This window comes from Cricetulus griseus, chromosome 8 (assembly GCF_003668045.3).
Source record: "Cricetulus griseus strain 17A/GY chromosome 8, alternate assembly CriGri-PICRH-1.0, whole genome shotgun sequence".
NCBI lineage: Eukaryota > Metazoa > Chordata > Mammalia > Rodentia > Cricetidae > Cricetulus > Cricetulus griseus.
In genome coordinates, this window is record NC_048601.1 from 31735016 (window position 1) to 31759027 (window position 24012).

Genomic DNA, 24012 nt, shown 5'->3' on the forward strand with positions numbered 1-24012 from the left:
TCTACAAGAATTGAGTTCCAGGACAAGCTTCCAAAGCCACAGAGAAACCCTGTCTCAAAAAACATAAGACTTTACCTGAGAGGCAGAAGCCAGCCAGGGCTATGTGGCAAAACCTTATCTAGAGGAGAAAAAAACTGCTCATAGGTCATTTCTTATTCTACTAACCAGGTTAGCAATTTACCAGCCAGAAATGAAGATGACATAGTGCCCATTATATTTGCAGTGTCTTAAGTCTGGTTTTTTTTTTTTTGGGGGGGGGGTGTTGGAGACAGGGTTTCTCTGTGGCTTTGGAAGCTGCCCTGAAACTAACTCTTGTAGACCAGGCTGGCCTCAAACTCAGAGATCCACCTGCCTCTGCCTCCCGAGTATTGGGACTAAAAGCATGTGCCATCACCATCCAGCCATTTTTTTTTCATATATGTAGTAGAATTAGATCTGTGAGGAAGCAAGCAAAAACCTGCATTAGCTTGAGAACTTAGCATAAAAAGTAATAGTTAATTTGTTGAGGACATATTAAATGCTCACTGGCAAATAAATACTGTCAGGAAATTGGTAAATGATGATAAAATCAGACAACTATCCTTGCACATTCTGGCTCTGACCAGCTTTGAGATACAAATGGTTTTTGTCAATGGTGAAAATTTTATGTTCAATCATTAATATATTTTGACAACTGCAAAAATGCCCATCTAGAGTATAAAACCTTTATAAATTTCCTAATCCCAGTTCATTCTCCACTGAGTAGTTCCAAGAAGCCACTGGCTCCTGACTATGCTGTCAATGTGGATTCTGTTTTCAAAGAAAGGAAGTACTGTGTCCTTTATTCTAAATAGAAACGTCACAGTGAAAATCTAAGCTGAATGAAGCCAGACTCTGCAAAATAACTTCCCATCAAAGCTCGAGCAGTGCTCGCTTTAGGAAGCACTATTAAGGAACTGATGAGTACTGAGGTTATTTCATTTCCCATAGTACTATCTGAGGAAGGATTTAGTACAGCTAGAGAACTGAACAATGAGGTAGACAGGAATAACAGGCCTCCAGGGTCAGTGTTTCATTTAAAGATATATTAGCTCCCCACAAAGACAGTATTCTTTTTTTTTTTTAATATTTGTTTATTGGACTTTGAAAAGTAACACACATACTAAAAGAAAAATTCCTTTAATTTGGCTTGTTGGTCCCATACCTCATCTACTGATGCTTCTACTACTTAGTAATGTCCTATTACTAATAGTCACACAAAGCATATTTGCCCTGTTTTGGTGTGTATTTTAAGGCAGATGGTAAGCTATAGATCTCGAGGGATGCTTTAGTTTCTGTGGGTGATGGAAAGAACTTAGGCTACTGAACAGTGACAGAACGTGGCCTGTAGTGTTCCCAAACCTAGAAGCCAAGCAATGAAGCTTCTGAGGAAATACCATAAGTCACCTTGCTAACAATAACATATGCTGGAGTAGTTAGCAGGGTAGACTGCAATACTAAGTTACTTTTCTGCTATTTTCCTCCCAAAAGCAAGTTCTTTATGCTGACATGTCCAGTGTTAGCATCTACAAATACTATAGTTCTTTTCATTCTTTGCTTTACCAAGGAGGGTGTCTTCCTCCATCTTGTTCTGAAGGATGAACAAAGGCTTGAGACGTGCGTTTTAGAAGATAAACTGCAGCATGAAGGCCCCCGATGTTCACCCAGACTGTATGGACTTTTCGCCACACATGTCCCATTCCAGATAATGCCTGGTACACAAAAGGCAAAAGTCATTAGGCTGCCAGTCTGCTTTTAAACCAACCTGGAATCTGCCACTTTAGAAATGTTATGGGTGGTGGATTGGAGAGTTGGCTCAGAAGTTAAGAGCACTGCTGTTCTTCCAGAGGATCTGGATTCAGTTTATGGCACCCTCATGATAGCTTACAACTATCTATAGCTCTGATCCTAGGGGGTCCATACAATACCCTCTTCTGTCCTGTGAGGGCAACAGGCACAATGTGTTGCACATACAGGCAGGTGAGTGTGTGTGTGTAAAGTAAGGAAGGGTTTCATTGAACCCAGAAACTCACTGGATGGCTACAATGGCTGACCAGCAAAGCTCTGGAACTCCACCTATATGCCCGGCTAGCTGTGCCCCTACCCCCCTGGCACTAGGGCCCAAGCCTTCTTTTAAGAATCTTCAAGTTGCCTTAAGCTGAGATTTTAACTCTCATGTTCAGTACCTTGGTAAAACATTTCTTGTCCTGAGTAAGCAGTACAGCTCTGCCCGTCCCTGGTCTACAGACACGGCCCATTTCCCGAAGGGAGGCTGGATATAGATTCCAGTTTCTCTTCTTGGAGCCCATCCTACAAAAGAAGGTCAAGTATAAAACTGTTGCAAAAGGTGAGTAGGTAGTTTCTTGCATGAGACAAAAACAAAATCCAATGGATGAAGAAGTTATCTTTTAGAGACCAGAGTTTTGAATTCTATGCCAATAAAGGAAGCTATGTTAGTCAAGTGTTCACAGTTTTCTATCAAAACATTTTTTGGTTTTTGAGACAAGGTTTCTCTGTCAAACAGCTCTGGTCCTGGAACTCACTTTGTAGACCAGGCTGTCCTCAAACTCCAGATCCACCTGCCTCTGCTTCCCAAGCACACTTTGTTCTTTTTTTACACCTATAACTTAACCTCAATGAAGACAACAAGCAAATTACATGAGCCAAACCACTGAGTAGAGAAATCTGGCCTAAGAAGCAAGTGCTCCTCAGCCTATAATGTAGACTAGGATCATGAAAACGTAATGGCACAAAGGATGAAATGGATTATGGTACAACTTTCTAACTGAGAAAACAAACTCCATTTAAAAGAGAAAAAAATCAATTCTACCTTTTTCCAAAAGGCATATCTGTTACAATAATATCCACAGAAGCAGTTCTCAGTGGGAGGTTGCAGATATCCCACTGAACAGCATCAATAGGCAACCCCCAGGATGTTTTTCTGTGGAAACAAAGGAAAGATACTTCAATATATTCTCCCAGGCTATTGAGATGGCATAGCAGATAAAGGCACTTGCCATTAAGCCTGACGACCTGAACTTGATTCCTGGGGCCCACATGGTTGAAGAAGAGAACTAAATCCTTCAGTTTGACCTCTAACTTCCCACTCTTGTGCCCACCCACAAATAAATGTAAAAAAACAAAACAAAAAACATTCTGCAGTATTAATTTTTAAAGATCATTTTTTCCAAAAAGAAATGTTAGGTTAATTTAAAAAGAAATATTGCCATAACTGGAAAACAAATTTTTTATATGGTTGAGATTGGTTCTCAAGCCGGGCAGTGGTGGCACATGCCTTTGATCCCAGCACCTAGGAGGCAGAGGGATCTCTGTGAGCTCAAGGCCAGCCTGGTCTATGGAGCGAGTTCCAGGACAACCAGGTCTGTTTGATACACAGAGAAACCTTGTCTCAAAAAACAACAAAAACATTAAAAAAAAGTAAATTTTAAAAAAACAAAGATTGGTTTTCAAGGGATGTATGGTTTTACACAATTTTAAAAAGCAGCAGGGGAAATGAATTTACATGTTAAAAAAAAATGTTTAAAAGGCCAAAGGAATGGCCTAGCTGGCAAAGGTATCAGCCACTAAGCCCAACAAATGGAAGTTTGATTCCCGGACCCACAGGAGGAAGAACAGAACAACGTTCCACAAGTTATGTCTGACTTCCACAACATAGCACAGCTTCATGACAATCTCAAGCCCATACACATAAACAAATAAACTAAAAGACCAATCCAAATGGCTTCAGAGGCAAAGTGATCTGAGGATTTCACAGGCCAGGGCCCCAAGTCAAGAACACTGGTAATTTAGAATTTACAGGGATGGCTTTCATGCTTCTTTCAAGTCACATTTTCATTTTATTTTATTTTCCAGACAGGTTTTCTCTGTAGTCCTGCTCTCCTGGTACTCACTCTGTAGACCAGGCTAGCCTCGGAAGTCACAGATCCACCCGCCTCTGCCTCCCAAGTGCTGGGAATAAAGGCGTGTGTCACCACACCCTAGCTCAACGCACATCATTTTAGAAAAGAGCTAAATAAGTAAATAGTAGTAGTTCTGCATGATGGAATGCTGTGTGAATTATTGCATGTAAATATGTAAAAATATTTAAAGTATTTTCAAGTTTTCGGCATTAAAATGAATCTAGCCATGTACGGCAAATGTAAACAGTTGAATCTGGTAGCTCATGTCTACAGTCCCAGTCTTGGGATGTGAAGGCAGGCAGAAAAATCACTGTGAGCCTGAGGTCAGCTGCACAATACAGTGAGTTCAAGGTGAGACCCAGTTATAGGATATGGCCTTTTCAAAATAAATAAACCTATACTATACCATACTGTTTGGGGAAAGGACGCATGAATAATGAACAAAAAATAGAAATAAAATTGCAATAAGCATGAAAATTGCAGTTTAATTATAAATTATAAATGATTTCCAGTAAGCTGGATGGTGTCTTTACACTGCTCGTTTGGTTATAAAGATGTATGGAAAGTGACTTGCAAAAATACAATGCAGTCTTGAAGTTAAACTTACCCATCTTTAATCTGGCTCTTAGTCAATAGAGATAGGATGTTGTTTGCTGCTCTGTTCACTGCCAGGGGGTTGTTGTCCCCAGCAATATGATAACAGTGAGACCACTCAGTAGCCCCCTATGAAACAAGAATGTTAGTTAAATATGCCACAAGAGACAATTAAAAGTAAGTCATTATGGTCAATTTTCAACAACATGTTGCCCTGTGCCATTTATTTCTTTAACAGAAATGACCTCCCTGTTCTTTTTCTGCCTGGTGAATTTTCACTCACTGGAGATGTGGCTCCAATGCCATCTACTGTGACATCAACATCAAGAGACTACATCCCCTAAATAAACAAGATTTTAAAAAAATTAACCAAACTTCGGGGGCAGTGATGGTGCATGCCTTTAATCTCAACATTCAGGAGGCAGAGGCAGGCAGATCTCTGTGACTTTGAGGCCAGCCTGGTTTACAAAGCAAGTGCCAGGACAGCCAGAACTGTTATATAGAGAAACCTTGTCTCAGAGAAACAAAACAAAGCACCTCCCCTACCAAATAAGCAAACTGACCATACCTATACTCTTGGATTGTGAGTTTAGCTTTTTTTTTTTTTTTGGTTTTTCGAGACAGGGTTTCTCTGCGGCTTTGGAGGCTGTCCTGGAACTAGCTCTTGTAGACCAGGATGGTCTAGAATTCACAGAGATCTACCTGCCTCTGCCTCCAGAGTGCTGGGATTAAAGGCATGTGCCTCAAATGCCCAGCTGAGAGTTTAGCTTTTAAAAGATTACCACCATATATCTGAGAGGATTTTGTAGTTTAAAAAAAAAAATTTAGCATAATATAAATGCCAAGCAGTGAGATGCTTGTGAAATGAGGTGACACAACATTCTATGGTACAGCTTTTGCCATGAAGACATGTATGCATGAATACAGCACTTCATCACTGTATTTTGTCCAGACCCTTGAGGGTGCTGACATATTCTAGCTATTATTCTACAGTGACTGCAAACAAAAGCAATGTTACTGTATGCCAAAAGTGGGTGGGCAGGGATACAGAAGAAACCCAGAGTAAAAAGTCTCAGGTGATTCTCACCCACTGGACTTGGGGCTCAATTGGGTAACAATCTTTGCCACCCATTTTTTCTTTTAAACTTTTAATCCAATTTGGATTTCCTACCTCAGGTCTCATCACTTCTAAATCTCAGAGCATTCCAGGCCACGTATTTGATACTTTAGTGGACACATGTGTTCACAGATATCTAGCAACTCTTCACAATTTCCATTTCTCAGCTAACGTTTCTACAATGGTTCTCTCATGCCAATTTTTACATGGAAATGGCTCAGAGTGCTTTTTTCTCCCCTTTTACTCTGGTGTCTATTTCGGTTGCATGCTTTCTGGACACATGGTAACTTTACCTGGCATTTCATAGAAAAGTCATGGTTTAATGCTGGAAAACTACAGCTTTGTTTCCAGAACTCCTGACTGTAACTAAGCTCTCTGGTTCAGATCTCAAGCAGTAGTCACTCCCCAGCCATCACTAGTGGAATGTGCAGACTATGTGGTTTCCTCTTGGATCTTAACTCCTGATCAAAGTCAGACCATAGATTTTCCTATTACACTCTAGATTAATTTTCCCTTTGTGGGTTGCTTTGGGCTTGCTCATCTGTCCCATTTCTCCCCACTCAACACAATCTGTGGTACTTCTGTGCAGTTTCTTTTTACTGGCTTTTGATATAGTCTGGAATATTTCACTATGTTTCACACAAAACAAAGTGATTTTACTGTGAGCTCCTGCCTATCAGTCAATTACAGACATATAGGTGATGTAATCCACTCAATCCCAACAGTTCTCTACCTACAAGATCCCTTTTCCACTGTGTGTGGTGGCTCATGTCTGTAATACCAGCATTTGGAGAGGCTGAGGCAGGAGGACTGCCATGAATTCAGGGCCAGCCTGTGCTACATAGCAAGACCCTACCTAAAAAAGGTTAAAATGAAATAAAATTTAAAAAATCTTCCCAATCCTTGTTTTGCCTTCTGTATTTTTGTTTTGTTTGGTTTTTTGAGACAGGGTTTCTCTGTGTAGCCCTGACTGTCCTAGACCACTCTGTAGACCAGGGCGAGCCTCTAACTCAGAGATCTACCTGCTTCTGTCTCCCAAGTGCTAGGATCAAAGGCATGGGCCACCACTGCCCAGTGGCTTCTTTAGTTTTTATGAATGAGGTAGTAATTCTGAAAATTATTTAAGGTCACTGGGTATGTAGATTTGTCAGATTTCCTAAATCATGTAAAGAAATTTTTTAAAAAAGAAAGCTTTTTCTGCCATTTCTCTGAGGCAGACAGATCTCTGTCTCTTCTCTCCCCAGTCCCTTCCCTTCCCCCACTCCCTTTCCCTTCCCCCACTCCCTTTCCCTTCCTCCAATAAAACTTCCTTTCCATGTAAAAATACAAACAAAAAAGAAAACAGGTAAAAAGACTGAATATGGTAGTTTGTAACCTTGAAAAGATAGGGAAATCTCTGCGAGTTCAATGCCAACCAGGGCTACCTAATAAGACCCTGTCTCAAAACAAACAAATATAAAGAATGCTCATAAGTGGTGGGTTTTGTTTCCAGTTTTGTTTTGTAGTGCTAGATAGAAATCAAGTCCAGGAATTCTGGCATCCCAGGCAAGTACCCCAGCAATGAGCTACACCACTGTGGTTTCTCCTTTTCATAACTGAACTTGTTAGCTTCAGGAACCATATGGAGATGAAAACCAACTTCCTCCAGTTTATGATACCTTCAGTTAACCCTCTGCTATTCAATCTAGTGACTCATCCATTTATCAAAGAAAAGGGTTTATCAGTTTGTCATTTTCAGCTCCTCTGGGATCCAGAAAACAAATGTCACTATCTAGTTATATGGCACTTGGCTGTTTGAAATAAATGATTTATTACTTGCTTATGTAAAAATAAAGAGGTGTTATTACCTCTATTGGTATTGCCCCTGTTCCACACATTGGATCCACTATTACATCAGTAGGTTCAGGTTCACAGAGCCTGGAGGGAGAAAACAAATCAGCACATGTGAGATCAACCAAAAGCTGAGGCTTCCTTCCACAATAGAGATTCCTAAAGGTTAGGGACATAGGCATGATACAGTCTGAAAGTCAGCCTGGGACTGGTAGTGCTCACCTATGTGTACAAGGCTTTGGGATTCAGACTCAATGCTGGAAAAGAAAAAAAAAGAAAGAAAAAAAGAAAGGAAGGAAGAAAGAAAGAAAGAAAGAAAGAAAGAAAGAAAGAAAGAAAAAGAAAGAATTGTTATCCCAGAACTCAGGAAGCTGAGCTGGGAAGATTTTTTGGTGGACATTTGCTGACAACCAGACATTCAGTATCCTTTCATTTTGTGCTTAACTGTAGAGATAACATCTTTAACATAAAATAACTGCTATAACATTAATCCTTCTAACAACCCCATTACCATTTAACAGATAAACATGCAAAGAAACATTTTTCCTAGAACCTAAAACAGAGGTGACAGTCAGGGCTACAGGTCACTGTGAATAACTTCATGTGTTACTTACCTCCCCTGTGTAGTGCCAATCCTTAGGTCACTAAGCTTTGTCTGTTCTAATCTTTTCATGTTGTTTGAGACCTTGCACCATGCATGCTAATGATCTCCCTCCTAGGACAGATTCTTAGGCAAGCCTGTAAAATCAGTCATTGCTAATGGGCCTGGACTGGGCATTTGATCAAAATATGTCACTCAAATCCTCTTAGGAATTTGGAATAAAGAGCAAGAAACCCTGGGTTGTGTGAGCTAGTCACATGCTACTAGAGCTACATATATTTAAATGGTGGGAAGCGATGAGCAAAGGTGAGCTGAGCAAAGCCCATAAGCTTTCAAAAAACAGAAAAGCAGTCTCCTGAATTTTCTACCATCTAGTTTCTACACTTCTTAGTTTTTAACCTTTATGTGTATGGAGGTTTTGCTTGCATGCATATCTGCATAACAGTGCCTGTTGAAGCCAGAAGAGATATCAGATCCCTTTAGATTGGAGTTATAAATAATTGTGAGCCACCACATTGGTGCTAGGAATTGAACCCACACATGACAGAATAAAACAGGAATCAAGGACTAGAAAGAAAATGTACTTCTATAACTCATTAGGGCATGCCAGGCACTGTATAGAATAAGACAATCTGTCTATGTTCCTGCATTCAGTTTTCATGAACAAACATTTTAACAAAATATCTTTATTTTTACTAATGTGTGTGTATTTTTGTCTCCCTCTGTATATGTACACATGTATGTGCACATGCCCATCTGTACAGGTACCCATCGAGGCTAGAAGAGAGTATGGAACCAGAATTAAAGACAGTTGTAGCCGGGGGTTGGGGGTGCATGCCTTTAATCCCAGCACTCGGGAGCCAGAGGCAGGTGGATCTCTGTGCGTTCAAGACCAGCCTGGTCTCCAGAGCGAGTGCCAGGATAGGCTCCAAAGCTACAGCGGAACACTGTCTCGAAAAACCAAAAACCAAACAAACAAACAAACAAACAAAAAAAAAAACTCTGAGCTACCTCTCCAGCATGAATAAATTTTTTCTTCTTTCTCTTTTGTATTTATATGGAACACTACACAACTAGAAAGGAGACACTAATAACAAAAATGACAACAGCAAAGGGTAGCAACCTTTGTACTTCTGAAAGTCCTATGATGATCCCTGGGCTGCTGCTAGTGTAACATTTACAAATATGAGTAAGTGGGTGTGATAGTGTGCACTATGATCCCAGCACTCAAGATATCCAGGTTAGCCTGTGCTGCATAGCAACACCTTCACTCAATGTACAAATTCTGTATTCACTTACACAATGCAAGGATCTCTCTTGTCTGCTTCACTGTACAAAAATAAAGCCCAGCAAATTCTGGCTGTCTCCTAAAAAAAGGATATCCTTTCTCAATAGAAACAGCCAATCCACTGAAGATATACATGGCACTACCACCCTCACTTTATAATCAAGAATACTAATACATCATCTAAGCCCACAACACTGAACACCGAAGAGGAAATAGGTAACTTTGTAATTCTAACCAAGAAAGATTTTTTTTTAGAAAATTAGTATTTTAAAGCAAGATTCAGAGCAAAGTGTCCATTGCAATCTGGACAGAAAATCCCTTCTGTTACCTGAGCATCCCATAGGCAAGAGTTGACCTAAGAGTTGTAGGTCCAAAATGTGTAATATTTCTGCGATGGAGACTCTCCTCTGTCAATGCAATGCCAACAATGACTTCATTATCATGGATGTTCAAGAGAACCTGCATCAAATCAGACAAAAGAAACAGTGGTGTTATTGTTATTCAAACTGCACTTATTACCAAGATTGATTTTTTTTTTTTTTTTTTTTTTAAAAAGCAGGGCCTTAGGAGAATCTCTTGAGTTTGAGGCCAGGCTGGTCTACATAGTGAGTCCTGGAAACCAAGACTATACAGAGACCCAATCTCAAAAATGCAAACCCCCCTCCAAAAAAAAGCATTGCCTTAGCTGGGTGTGGGCCTGCTCCCAAGTGCTTCAATCCCAGCACTTATGAGGCAGAGGCGGGTGGATCTCTGTGAGCTCAAGGCCGGCCTGGGCTATATAGTGAGTTCCAGGACAGCCAGGACTATCAAATAAAGAGATCCTGACTCAAAACAAAACAAAACAAAACAACAAAATAAATGTAAAAGAATAAAATAAAACAGGGCTCTAGACTCAAGATTGGCTTGAATTTCTTATGTAGATAGCTGGACTGACACTCAAAATCCTCCTGCCTTTGCCTCTTAAATGCTAGGATCACAAATAGGAGATATATATCTGCCTTAGTAAGACTTTTTGAATTTTTAAGATAAAACAAAACAACTTTCTTAATCAGGGCTGGGGAGATAACTCAATGGAGAAAGTACTCACAAGTACTGAAGACCTGAATTTGGCTCCCCAGTACCCATAGAAAAGCCAGGCATGGCTTGTACACATATAACCACAATGCACAAAAACTTTCTTTTTAGAAAATTTTTATTTTTTTATGTGTATGAGTATTTTGCCTGAATGTGTACCACATGCACACTTGGTATCCATGGAGACCAGAAAAGGGTGTTAGATCCTCTGGAACTGGAGTTACAGACAGTTGTGACCTGCCTGCCATGTGGGTGCTGGGATTAAACCTGTACCCTCTGAAAGAGCAGCCAGTTCTTTTAACCACTGAGCCATCTCTCCAGCCCACACAAACTTTCTGACTGTTACACTTTGCATGCTTACTATACAGTAAAGTGTACAAAATTTATGTTTATTTATTCGTGAGTGAGTGTGTGTGTGTGTGTGTGTGTGTGTGTGTGTGTGTGTGTGTGTAGGTAGCCTGGGTGTGGAAATCAGAGGACAACTTCCACCATGTGTCCTAGGAACTGAACTCAGGTCAGCAGCCTTGGTGGCAAGTCTGTCTATCCACTGAGCCATTTCATGAGCCCAGAGGTATGTAAACCTTAACTACATATATATTTCAGTGATCTTTGACCTATATACAGTACCCTTTAGAAGGCTCCCTTTGTTTCCTTCCTGGTCAACATGCAGAGTGATCATTAATCTGACTACTACTATTATAAATTAGTTACATCATTTTTGAACTTCACAAAAATGAAATATATGTATATATTTGTATATGAACTATTTTTATTTAATTTTCAAATATTATATTCTTTTCACTCACTGCATATACAAGCTGGATATCACTAGATTATCTCCCAGTTTTTATTATATTAACATACTTTGATGGCATGGCTTTAAAATATGAATGTAAGAGTACCTGTGTGTTTTACTGTTAAGACAGGGCAGTGGTGGCATACACCTTTAATCCCAGCACTCTGGAGGAAGAGGCAGGCCAATCTCTGAGTTTGAGGTCAGCCTGGTGTACAGAATGAGTTCTAGCATAGCCAGTGTTACAAAGAGAAACCATGTCTCAAAAAGTCAAAAAAACAAGAACAATACAACAAAACCAGACAGGGTTTCACTATGCACTCTAGCTGGCCCTGAACTCACTATTATAGACCAGGATGGCTTTCAAATAACAGAGATCTGCCATCTCTGCCTCCTGAGTCAAAGGCATGTGTCACACCATCCTTGGACTACATATATTTTTTAAATTACTACATTTTGGGGGAAAATAGTTAAAACATGCATAAGTGTAACAAGCCCACTTCCACAGCAGAGTCTCAAACATACCTTTCCTCCAGAGTTGACACTGTGTCATATTTGCTTTACCAACTACTGTTTTCTTAGTATTCCTAATTCAAAAATATGCTAAGAAGATAAACTGTCCCCAGTCTTCCCCTCAGAATGGACTCATCATGGCTTTACCAAAGGCAGCAAGCAGTCAAGAGCTGACATTCTAACATGCAAGGCCCTGCTCTACACATCTTACTTGAATGGCCTCACTTCCTATAAACCACTCTGAGCCTAGGACACAGAGATATCAGATCATATGCCCTTCACACAAGTGCCTGAGTTGCAATTTAACAAGGCAGTGGCTCCATGATTTGTCCTGCGTCACCTTGCTAATTTCTGGACATGGCTGTTCTTTAGCCTATTCACTCTCATAGTAGCTGTGTAAAGGAATATGTACTAAGGGAATATGAGGAATTGTACTATCTGACATTTTTTTTAAAGAAGAGTTACAAAGAAAATGGCATGCTCCAGATTTAAGTATCCCAAAAGCAACAGAAATTTACTTCTTGGTAAAAATGTCAACTGCTAGGGACCTATATAAGCCACCAGAAATTTAAGGAACTCTAATTACTATTATCCACATTTGTCACCCAGTAGCCAAAGGATAATCAAGCTGACAGGAAGCATTTGGTTTTAAGAACCTAGCCATCTTTAAAAATGAGCAGAGCTGATTCTAGACTAGGATGAGACCTAAAACCCGGACTTGAAGGTCTGAAAATTAGATTCCACTATGGTTTGGTAGCAGAACTCTGCAACTAAGATTTAATAAGTTTCTTAAATTTATAACCTGGAAGTCCACATAATGTAGAAAAATACTAGATTAGAAATTAGAAGACTGGGTAGATATAGCTTACAAGTAGAGTCTACTATGTACAAGGTTCTGGGTCTGAGTCCAGCACTGCAATTTAAAAAAGGGACTCATCTTCTTCTGCTGGACATGGTTATACCAAGTTCAGAGACAGAGGATACCTGAGGGTTTCTCAAGACAGGATCTCTACATAATCCTAGCTGTCCCAGAACTCACTATGTAGGCCTGGCTTGCCTCAAACTCACAAAAGATCATTTGCCTCCTGAGTGGATTAGGGGACATGCCACCATTACCTGAGTTCTGACAGCATCTACCCATTGAGCACTCAGCATATAACAACATACTATCCAAACAATTTAAACCATTATTTCATTTCCCTTACATTGTATAGACTTTCAAGGTATATACTATTATTGACTCCATTTGAAACAGAGATAATATTGTCCAATTCTAGAGCTTCAGAGTAAAAAATATTCAATCTATATCTATCCACCTATCTCCATAGGACATGCTATTCCTAACTACATCCTCCTAGCTTTATGGCAATTGTTTTACTGCACCTTTGCTAGGTTAGCCTGGAAATTCTACAAATGTATGAGAACCTTTTTTCTCTTTTGTGTATGAGTATGAGGAAGCCAGTTTACACTGAATGTCTTTCTACTGTTCTACCTTATTTTTGAGGCAGGGTCTTGCTATTTCAGATGGAGTGCCCAACAAGCTCCAGGGTACTGCCTATCTCTACCTATTACTGCTAGGATTAACATGCATACATCTGTTTCCAACTTACATGTGGGCGCTAAGGATCCAAACACAGGTTCTCATGCTTGCTCAGCAAGCACTTCACCCACTGAGCCATCTTCCCAGCCCCATCCCAGTCATTAATCATCAGTCAAAGCTAATACTCACCTCTACATCAAAGTTGGTCATATCAGCCTTCCACTTAAAATACTCTTGAACAGAACCCCCAAAATCCCTGGCAGCCTCATTTGAGGTAAAGCAATGTTTCTCTCCTGCTCTGTTGCAGGTGACTCTAAACTTTTGTACTTGTGGTTCAGTTTCTTCTCTCAGACTTTCACCAGTCTCATCTCTGCAACATGCCAAGACATCCCCCACTAAAGTTGATACTTCTTCTTTGATGGCTGGATTTTCATAATAGTCCAAGATCCGTGATTCTGAAGTGTTGCTGACAAGCGTCTTACTGCTTTTCTCTTCTGCTTTGTCTCCTTGTCCACAGTTGTCCTTCTCTTTACCTGCACTCTGATTTGCCTTTCTGCGTTTTGCTTTCTTCTTCTTGAAACTGGTGTTAATTTGCCAGACTTTTAAAGGGTCAGACCATGGGAGCTTTCCAGCCAATTCCTCAAAGTCCTTTAGAACTTCTTCCTGCAAAGGATGGAGAATTAAACCCTTTTGTTTCTCACTATTTTAACTGAACAGATAAATGCTTACTTTCTTTATAGACAGTTCTGGTCCACACAGAGGTGTGGGAGTGCAGAAGCAAAGGGTAAACCAAATAATGCCTGCAATTAAGGAAATCTCAGCGTGAATGATAAGTGTGCACTACTGTAGAATAATGGAGCAGAAGGCAGATCAGCACTGAGGAATGCCTGTGAGGGGAAACAGGACAGACAACAGCAGAAGGGGAAGAAAGCAACCAGTCTAGATGACTTCCTTTCGGATATTCTGAATTTGGGCAAAATTGTTGAGGTTTAAAAATGTCATCTGTCAGCTGGGCGTTGGTGGCGCATGCCTTTAATCCCAGCACTCGGGAGGCAAAGGCAGGCGGATCTCTGTGAATTCAAGGCCAGCCTGGTCTACAGAGTGAGTTCTAGGACAGCCTCCAAAGCCACAGAGAAACCCTGTCTCGAAAAACCTAAATAAATAAATAAATAAATAAATAAATAAATAAATAAAATAAGTAAAAATGTCATCTGTCCAGATTTTAAATAGTTTGATTATCTTTTTGTTTTGTATTTTTGAGACAGGGTCTCTTCTCTATAGCCCTGGCTGTCCTGGAATTGGCTGTAGAACTCATAAGAGATCCACCTGCCTCTGTCTCCTAAGTGCTTCGATTAAAGCTGTGTGCCACCACACCTGGTTCATATGATTATCTTTTTAAAAAAGTAAATTTGGTGGTGCCTTTCTTGTCACATTCTTATCTTTCAGTTTGCCTACAGTACTAAGCATAATCTATGGTTACTGGGTTTATGTACTGTTTACTAGCAAGGCCACTCCTGTAAATGCATGGTGGAAAGACCCAAACTACCTTGACCTTTGCTACAGGCCACACACCTACAACAGCAGAGGCATAAAACAAGTAGTTAATATGCAGCTGCCCAGGGTGGGTTTATTGACACAGGGTTGTAATCCCAGCTACGGCAAAGTTGCAAGTTCAGGCTTTCCTGAGCTACAGAGTGGGTTAAAGGCCAACGTAGATAACTTATTAACACCCTATCTCAAAATAAAAGTAAGAGAGCCAAGGGATCTAACTCAGTGGTACAGTGTATGGGGTCCTAAATTCAACTGCTAGTACTACACAAGTAAAGAACAAAGAAGCACTTACTGAATGATATTTAAATGTGAAGTACAGGAGGCTGCTATCCAATAGAGCAAGCACTCGTCAAACAGAGCTATAGAATTTATATAAACAACCACAGTATAGACGTTTAAAGACTTAAAGCTCCAGAAGCCAGGTGTAGTGGTACACACCTTTAATTCCAGGAAGAGACAGATGGATCTCTGTGAGCTTGAGGCCAGCCTGGTCTAAAACAAAACTAAACAAATCTTTAGGAAATGAAATTACTCAGTTTCTCAGTCATTTCAGCCACATTTTATACTCCAACCTAGGAGTTAGCATGCTACATCAATTCACTTTTTTCAAATATTTTTTTGTCTACAGTTGGTAAGAGTTAAGTGTGCTTTGCTCTTAAAGCTTCTGTTTCCATGAGGCCAGAGAGGAAGTAAAGATTAAAACAATTTATTCAGTGGAGTAAAATTTATACTTCAACAAAACAATAAAAAGAAAGGATGAAAAGACTTGTTCATCCCCAATCAGTCCAGGGAGGGCTCTTCTTGGTCTAAAAAACCCTCAGGGTCTCACCCTCAGGATCCTCTTAAAAAGGGTGGGCCCAAGAGTAACTGCCTCATTCATATGTAAGTTCAAAACTTATCAACACAGAACTTATAAAATAAACTAAAGGATGAAGAGGAAAGGAAAAAGAAGCAGGAAAGCAGGAAAGGAAAGAAATAATAGGAAAAAAAAAAAGTCACCACAGAAAAGTATTAAGACATACAATTTACTTGGGAGGCAGAGATAGGCAGATCTCTGTGAGTTCTAGGCCAGCCTGGTCTACTGAGCAACTTCCAGGACAAGCTCTAAAGCTACAGAGAAACCCTGTCTCAAAAAACCAAACCAAAAAAAAAAGGATGCATTTATATACAGGGCTGGAGAGATGACTCAGGGGTTAGGAGCACTGCTGCTCTTCCAAAGGTCCCAGAGTTCAATTCCCAGCAATCACATGGTGGCTCACGACCATCTATAATGAGATCTGGTGTTCTGTGGTGGCATGCTGGCAGAACACTGTATACATAATCAATAAATAAATCTTTAAAAAATATATGATTTAAAGACAAAACAAAAAAAGACAATGACATCAAAAATAAGCAGACTTGAGGGGGGCATTGGTGGTGCCTTTAATCCCAGCACTGGAGAGGCAAAGACAGGCGGATCTCTGTGAGTTCGAGGCTAGCCTCCAGAGCGAGTCTCCAGAGCGAGTGCCAGGATAGGCTCCAAAGCTACACAGAAAAACCAAAAAAAAAAAAAAAAAAAAAAAAAAGCAGACTTGGAAGCAGAAATCAGCTAAGTCACCAGGAAATGGAGGAGTCTGTATAGAGTTGAAAGAAAATGTAAAATAAAAAAATAAATAAAAGTTAAATCAGGGAGTTAGGCACATGAGGCAGTTGGGAAAGTTACTGTCCCACAAGCATGAGGACCTGAGCAATTCCTTAACACTCATGTAAAAAGGAGGCATGGTGTTTGTGCTCATAATCCCAGTGCTGGGGTAGGGGAGAGATGAAGATCCCTGAGGATTTCTCTCTAGCCAGCCTAGGTGAAAGTGAGTTCTAGGTTCACCAAGAGACCCTATCTCAAAAAATAAGGTGGACCAGGTGGTGGTGGCAGATGCCTTTAATACCAGCACTCCTGAGGCAGAGGCAGGTGGATCTCCCCAAGTACAAGGCCAGCCTAATCTATAGATTAAGTTCTAGGACAGGCTTCAAAGCTACAAGAGAAATCCTGTCTGCAGAAAAAAAGAAAAACAAAACTCCAAAACAAACAAACCAAACAAAAATCAAGGTGGAGGAAGCCTGAACGTTGACTTAGTGATTAAGATCACTTATAGTACCTGTAGAGGACTTTAGTTTAGATCCCATCATCCATGTGGTAGTTCACAATATTCACAACTTCAGTTCTAGGGAATCCAGCCCCCAGCCCCCACCCCCCATTTTGAGTACCAGGCAATGTGTATGTGGTGCATATACATACATGCAGACAAAACACCAATATACATAAAAAATAAATAAAAATGAGAATAAGATGGAGATAAGAGTGCTCATGTATACATAAATACCAGTAAAGACCACACTGAAACCAGTATTTATAGAATCCTGCTGGAAAGCAAATAGCATGGCACTGAACAGAGGAGTTAAAAAGAACTGAAGAGAAAATGAAAAGAAAGGAAAATAATTAACACATACTTATTTACCTAAGAGATTTAAAATTTACAATAATTTAAGGTATTTTCTAGACAGTTAAAGTGAACTGACATGTCCTGACAAGAACTATCAACAATAAGAGATACTCAAACTTAAAAAGACTTCAAAGAAATCTGGGTTTTTCCTTGTTTTTTGGTCATCACACAGAAAGCAACAATGAAGGAGAAATATTTATCAAGATGAACTTAAAAGTCTTCACAACATTAGTTGCCAGAAGAAAATGAATACTGACTCCCATGCTCTTTCTAGGAGGGAAGACTAGTTCTTTATAATCCAGCTAACTAAACATACACAGATAAACATGCCTCAACTTGGACCGTTTAAAAATAACAAGTAAACAGCCAGGAATAGGGGTTCATGCTAACAACTGCAGGAGAATCTCTTCAAATCCAAGTCTAGCCTGGGCTACAGAGCAAAACTTCATCTTCAAAACAAAACAAGCAAACAGTGAAGGACAAGAAGTACCACTTTATCCATTTGGCTTTAAGACTAAAATAAAGTGTGGATTGTGACTATAAAACAGAAGCAAGTTACACATCAGCACATAATAGGAAAGTGAAGTAATTTAAGAATGCTGCAACCCAAAAGGTTGAGTCAGGGGAAGAACAGAAGAAAGGATATGTAATAGGGAGGGATTTAGTTGGGGGGGTGGGGAGGACAGGAGGGAGAAGGGAACTGGGATTGTCATGTAAAATAATCTTGTTTCTAATTCAAATAAAAAACATCTAAAAAAAAAAATGCTGCAACCCTCATGTCTTATACTTACAGGTCAAAGGACAGAAGTACAAGCTGACAGAGTATATTAACAGGTCAAACACCAAGGAAGTTAAACAATAAAAATCAGAATGAAGTGGAAATGGGGAAAAACATAACAATCTCATCTGCGATCATAGCAGGGATATTAAAAAATAGATGAAAATAGTAGATTAGATACATAATACCAAGTTGTAATTTACACAGCTAATAGCTAGGACACACATATGAGTTCTAAACTATCTAAAAGCATAGCACAAGAGCCAGGTGTAGTAGTACATACCTTTAATCCTAGATCTCTGAGTTCAAGGCCAGCCTCGTATACAGAGGGAATTCCAGGACAGCCAGGACTACACAGAGAATTCTTGTCTTAAAAAAAAATCAGACAGACAGGACCTCTCACGGAAGCTCAGCTTAGACTGGCTGGTTAAAGAGCCTCAGTGATGGGGTTACCTATACACTGCCATGCTTGGCTCTTTTATGCAGGTGCTAGGGACTGCACTGGGTCCTTAAGCTTGTGCAGCAGGTAACCTTACCAGCAGTGATGTCCTTTGCCTTCAAGAACCTTTTGTAAGTGATCTCCAAAGCAATTTTGGGAGGTTAGCTCATGTAGATTCATAACACCACCTCCAATTAAGAGATCAGAACTGCCTCAACTATACAAATGTTAATATGACAAAAAATCGAAGAATTTAATAAATTTAATAATGTCCTGGTAATTTAAAGGCAAGAGAAGTTTTTTGTTTTGGTTTTTGGAGACAGGGTTTCTCTGTAGCTTTGGAGTATGTCCTGGAACTCACTCTGTAGACCAAGCTGACCTGACTGCCTATGCCTCCCAGGTACTGTCATTAAAGGCATTCACCACCACACAGCTAAAGGCAAGAAATTTAAAACAGGAAAAAGGCTGGACGTTGTTGGCGCACGCCTTTAATCCCAGCACATGGGAGGCAGAGGCAGGCGGATCTCTGTGAGTTCGAGGCCAGCCTGGTCTCCAGAGCTAGTTCCAGGGCAGCCTCCAAAGCTACCCAGAGAAACCCTGTCTCGAAAAACCAAAAAACAAAAACAGGGAAAAATTTTCTTAATGCCCAATAACATTTATTCATGCATAAAACTGACCTTCAAATTGTCCAAATGTTTAGAATTGTAACTTTTCAAGAGATTGCTTCTTGTTTTTTAGGTGTCATTCAGTTGGTAGTTAACTATGAGAAGTGTCGAGAGTTAGGGCTGAGCATGCAGTTCAGTGGGAGTCCTCACTTAGGACGTAAAGGTCAAGGGATGAATGCCCAGGGCAGCACTAAAGACAACAATGAATCTGAAGGATTACAAGACTACTGTTTCTAAATGTTGAAATGTTTTGTAGGCAATAAAATTTTTAGCTATTTTCAATGGCTATGCTTTTAGGGCTGTTTGAATTTTTTTGTAAGCTATGGGTTCCATTAGCCTTTTTGTTTCGGTTTAAATTTTTTTACTAGGATCTAACAAGGAAAGTGCTTTATTAAACTCCCTTTCTCCCCCCAGATCAGTTTGATTATTTGGGAATACTTTGGCTATCCAATATAATCTGGAAAATTAATAAAGATCAGAGAATTAGCATACCACCACAGTTCTTTTAAGAAAGATTATCTCTAAGTCAGACTTAACATAACATTGACAGAAATCCTTTTAAGCACTTAATTCTGGAAACCTGGCCAGAAAGAGATGTAGGAAAAAAAACTGAAGTGTTACCGAGGCCTATTTTCAACCTTCACATTGAATAGCAGCTGAATATTTAGGACTCAGATGATAAATACAGGCTAGAGACAAAGACGTTGTCCTAACAACTGAAGGGGTATTAAATGTTGCTTTGGCTTCACTTCAAAACATGAAGCTAAAACAGGACAAAAGCAAAATGGAGAGGGAATGTTACTGTGCACTCTTTCTTTCATGTGCTGGAAGCAATTCTAGTTTCAAACCATATGTATTATAGGTCAAGCTAATCTAAGACTCTCTAGTCAATTTTTTCTTCTATAAACTTCAGGGTTTTTTTTTTTTTAAACATTGACCTTTAAAAGCAGCTTTTGGGATAGACTGTCAAGAGATTTCTGAATCTTAATGAAAAAGCTTATGATCACATATTTGGTATGTACAAGGCCCTTGCTTGTTTATTGTATACAAACCAATAGCAACGCTACTGACAGACTGGTAGTAAATAGTAGAAAACAATCTCTTTGAGAAAGATGGCTGAGAATCAACTTCCATGCTTGGAATAGCTCACCTTTGTATTTTTGAACTGGTAATCTTTAAACTCCTGAACAACCACAAACAAGTTATCAACTGATCTCAGACAATGAACCTAGGGAGGAAAACAAATGTTAGAAACAAACTTCTAAAAATATTTTTGAATAACATAGCTATCTACAGTTAAATATTTAAAGAAAAGAAAAGAAAAGAAAAAGGTACAAAAACATGTCATTTTTGTTTTGAGATAGTCTTGCTATGTTGCTCTGGCTCACAATTCCTCTGACTCAGTCTTCCCAGTACTGGGATTCACAGGCATAGTTTTTGTTTTTGTTTTTTGAGACAGGGTTTCTCTGTGGCTTTGGAGGCTGTCCTGGAACTAGCTCTTGTAGACCAGGTTGGTCTTGACTCACAGAGATCCACCTGCCTCTGCCTCCGGAGTGCATGAGCCACCACCGCCCGGCACAGGCATAGTTTTAAAGCACCTCATATTTGTATCTTCTTTGTTGTTGTTTTTTTTGAGACAGGGTTTCTCTGTGTAACCCTGGCTTCCCAGAACTCATTCAGTAGACCAGGATGGCCTTGAACTCAGAAATCTGCCTGCCTTTGCCTCTTGAGTGCTGGGATTAAAGGCATGAACCACCACCACTCAGCTCATATCTATCTTTTATATTTAAAATTTTTCCCATTGGTTTGGAGAAGGGAAAATGTTAACATAAAATTTTCTCATCCTGAGCCGAGTGGTGGTGGCAAACGCCTTTAATCCCAGCACTCAAGTAGCAGAGATAGGAGGATCTCTGTGAGTTCGAGGCCAGCTTGGTCTACAGAGAAAGTACCAGGATAGGCTCCAAAGCTACACAGAGAAACCCTGTCTCGAAAAACTGGAAAAAAAAAAAAAAGTACAACAGTTTGAGATGTAGGCAACAATACTGGTTTGGAGAAGGGAAAAATCTAAACGTAAGTGGGGCTTTATCATACTTCTTTCATTGCTTGCAGTGGTATGTTGTGTACTTCAATGGCAAAGAGCATGAGATTTGAGAGCTGGATAATACAAGTGCATGCCTGCAATCCCAATATTCTGAAGGTACAGCAAGGGTAAACAAGAGTTCAAAGTCACCTTCAGTTGTATAAAGAAATCTAGGCTAACCTTGGCTAACATCAGACTCTCTTTTTTCAACCTCCTACCACCCCAAAAACCACATGGGGTTTAAGCTCTGGTTTTGTGATGGCTGGGATACTGAAGACAAACTATTTTTCTTCTTAAACCTAATGATTAATGACAAAAGCAATAGTGCCCAATCTTCACAAAACTTCAGAGGGCATCAACAAAATACTTGCTTACCAACAAATACCACAAATATTTTGTGGGTGCCTACTACAAGCTTGGGGTACATTGGCAAGATAAAAACAAAAACCTAAAAAAAAAAATCTCCAGACAATAATCTATGCCATATGTCACTTGTGCGATGAGATATCTTGTAGCTTTTGTTCTAATGGGATGTCAGTTTGCTGACCCCTACTTCCCACCTGCAGTCATGTATAATTACTTTTGATCAGGAATGTCTGTGGCACAGATGAAATGGAATATCTGCTTTAACTTCTGCTAATTTTTATTATTTATTTATTTGTTTATTTATTTTTGGTTTTTCAGGGAAGGATTTCTCTGTGTAGCTTTGGAGCCTGTCCTGGAACTTGCTCTGCAGACCAGGCTGTACTCACAGAGATCCACCTGCCTCTGCCTCCTGAGTGCTGGGATTAAAGGGGTGTGCCACCACCAAAAGGCCTGCTATGATCACCATAGTAAACTAAAGCTAAAATGTACTAAACTCAATACACATTATAAAGGCATCACAACCATTAACATTGTACACTAAAAAAAAAAAAATACAGTCAATTCCACAAATCAGTACACAACAGAAAACCCAGAGAGATACTTTGAGCAGAATAAAGCAAAGAATTCCCAAGGGGGTCTACAAACCCAAGTTAGAAGACTAATTTAAATACTGTTTTGTTCAAACCTGAGCCAGACTTTCCACTGAAATGTCAAAATATATCTTGCCCCGGTCTTTGCTGATTCTGCATGACGACTGCAGTTTCTCTCTCACTTCATCTGCAGCTGTTTGCTCAAAGCCAGTAGGTACGGTGGCTCCAATAGTGACTTGGAGATGCTCAGACTCACTTCTTAGGCCACCTTCTATCATAGGCACAGACTCCTCGTTCTCATAAAGGTTCATATCCAGGAGTTGGCTGATAGCTTCTTGAGTGTCAGACATGATGGAAATGTTTCTAAAAGGCCTAAAAGTCCCTTTAAAGGCAATACAGAAAAGAAAAATAAACAAATCTCAAGCCTCTTTTCATATTTCAAATGCATGTACCAGAATTAAAACTTTACTGTCATATAAATAAGGGCAAGGAATGCAGACAGTGAAACATGATTAAACAAGCAACATGCAGGCACATTAAGAGAAAAGACAAAGTAGCGCATTTCCATATCATGCAGTGTTTGGTTTGGGGGGTCATCTGTGCTGGCAAGCACCATCTTACAACTATAGCTGTTAACATAAAAACAAAAACTCCTCCCATCTTGTCTTTCCGGCTAGCAGTTCAGACTGTGAGGCTTTGGCGGTTAGAATTCTTGCCTCCCACATTCACAGATCCAAATGATCCTAAAGCAAGTTAATCCTGCCTAGCCTCAAACTGGAAGCTAAATAACCTTTCTCAGAGTTGGAAGATTTTAATGAGAATAATACAGTTCTGGGCTAATGAGCAAAACTTTTTAAGTGTGTGGGTAGGGTATCTATTTTCCTCCCTCTAGTCAAGTGGGCAGTGAATTCAATAAAGATTAACTCAACTTGCACAATCTAAATTACAAAGATCTGAAAGCTCGCTACATGGTGACGGTGAAATCCAATGATGTGCATCCAGGGGAGATCTTGAAAATACATGAATTTACTAAAACAAGCTTCCTGTGTGAATGTTCGTGCAGGTTGAAGGGGCTGGAGCGGTGTTACGGTGATCGAGGATCCACCATTAGATTTTTTTTTTTTTTCAAAGGAGCTGCGACACTTCGCTGTCCCCGTGCTCTACCAAGGACAGGCCACAGAAGTTACCGCGGTTACACCGTGCCACTGTGCATACAACTCCACCTTTACAGGCAGGTTGGAGAGGTGATAGGTGGCTCTGGCGGAAGGGAAGTCGGTCTCCCACTCACACCCGCGATGAAGCCCAGCGAGAGGCCAAAGGCTCCGTCTCCGCACCGACTCACACAAAGCCACCGCCGCCCTCCCTCCATCCCGCCTACCCGGCCACTCCCACCCCGGCCAGTTACCGGCTGCAAGCAAAGACCCTTCCGGCCGCCGCACCTGCGGGCACAGCACGCTCAGGGCACGCCGGCGGAAGCCGCGTCGCCACCCCGGAAACGGAAGTCGGGCCTGGCGGTCACAATTCTCCCGCGCTCCCTGTGGGCTCGTGGTGGGACAAGTGTGCACATAAAGTTGTGCGCAGTTGGCTGCATTCTGAACCGGAAGAGGAAGAGCTGTCGGCGGGTCACCTGCCCAGAGGTAACCTCTGTGGAGGGCGTAGCCACAGCAAGCGCTGTGTCAGCTCTTCGGTTGTGCCGGGTAATTTGCGCCAAGCACCAAACGTTTGGATGGGACTACGACTTGATTCCCGTTGTAAAGTCAGAGAAACTAGGTCCAGGG

General features: G+C 40.4%; 1 protein-coding gene across 4 annotated transcripts; it reads right to left on the minus strand.

Moving 5' to 3' along the window:
- Positions 1-1093: 1093 nt before the first annotated feature.
- Positions 1094-23796, minus strand: Thumpd3 (THUMP domain containing 3). Of its 4 annotated transcripts, none has more exons than XM_027429043.2 (10): positions 23674-23796; positions 22330-22616; positions 20349-20426; positions 13478-13951; positions 9697-9827; positions 7497-7566; positions 4546-4661; positions 2849-2959; positions 2205-2328; positions 1094-1730 (listed from the first exon to the last, which is right to left on the minus strand). In XM_027429043.2, the coding sequence occupies exons 2-10, from the start codon at positions 22582-22584 to the stop codon at positions 1578-1580; spliced, it is 1512 nt and encodes a 503-aa protein (XP_027284844.1). In that variant the 5' UTR covers positions 22585-22616; positions 23674-23796; the 3' UTR covers positions 1094-1577. The 4 variants fall into 4 exon arrangements, with proteins under 4 accessions (XP_027284844.1, XP_027284843.1, XP_027284845.1 ...); XM_027429042.2 differs by having other exon boundaries at positions 23640-23768; XM_027429044.2 differs by lacking the exon at positions 23674-23796 and adding an exon at positions 23422-23559.
- Positions 23797-24012: the final 216 nt, after the last annotated feature.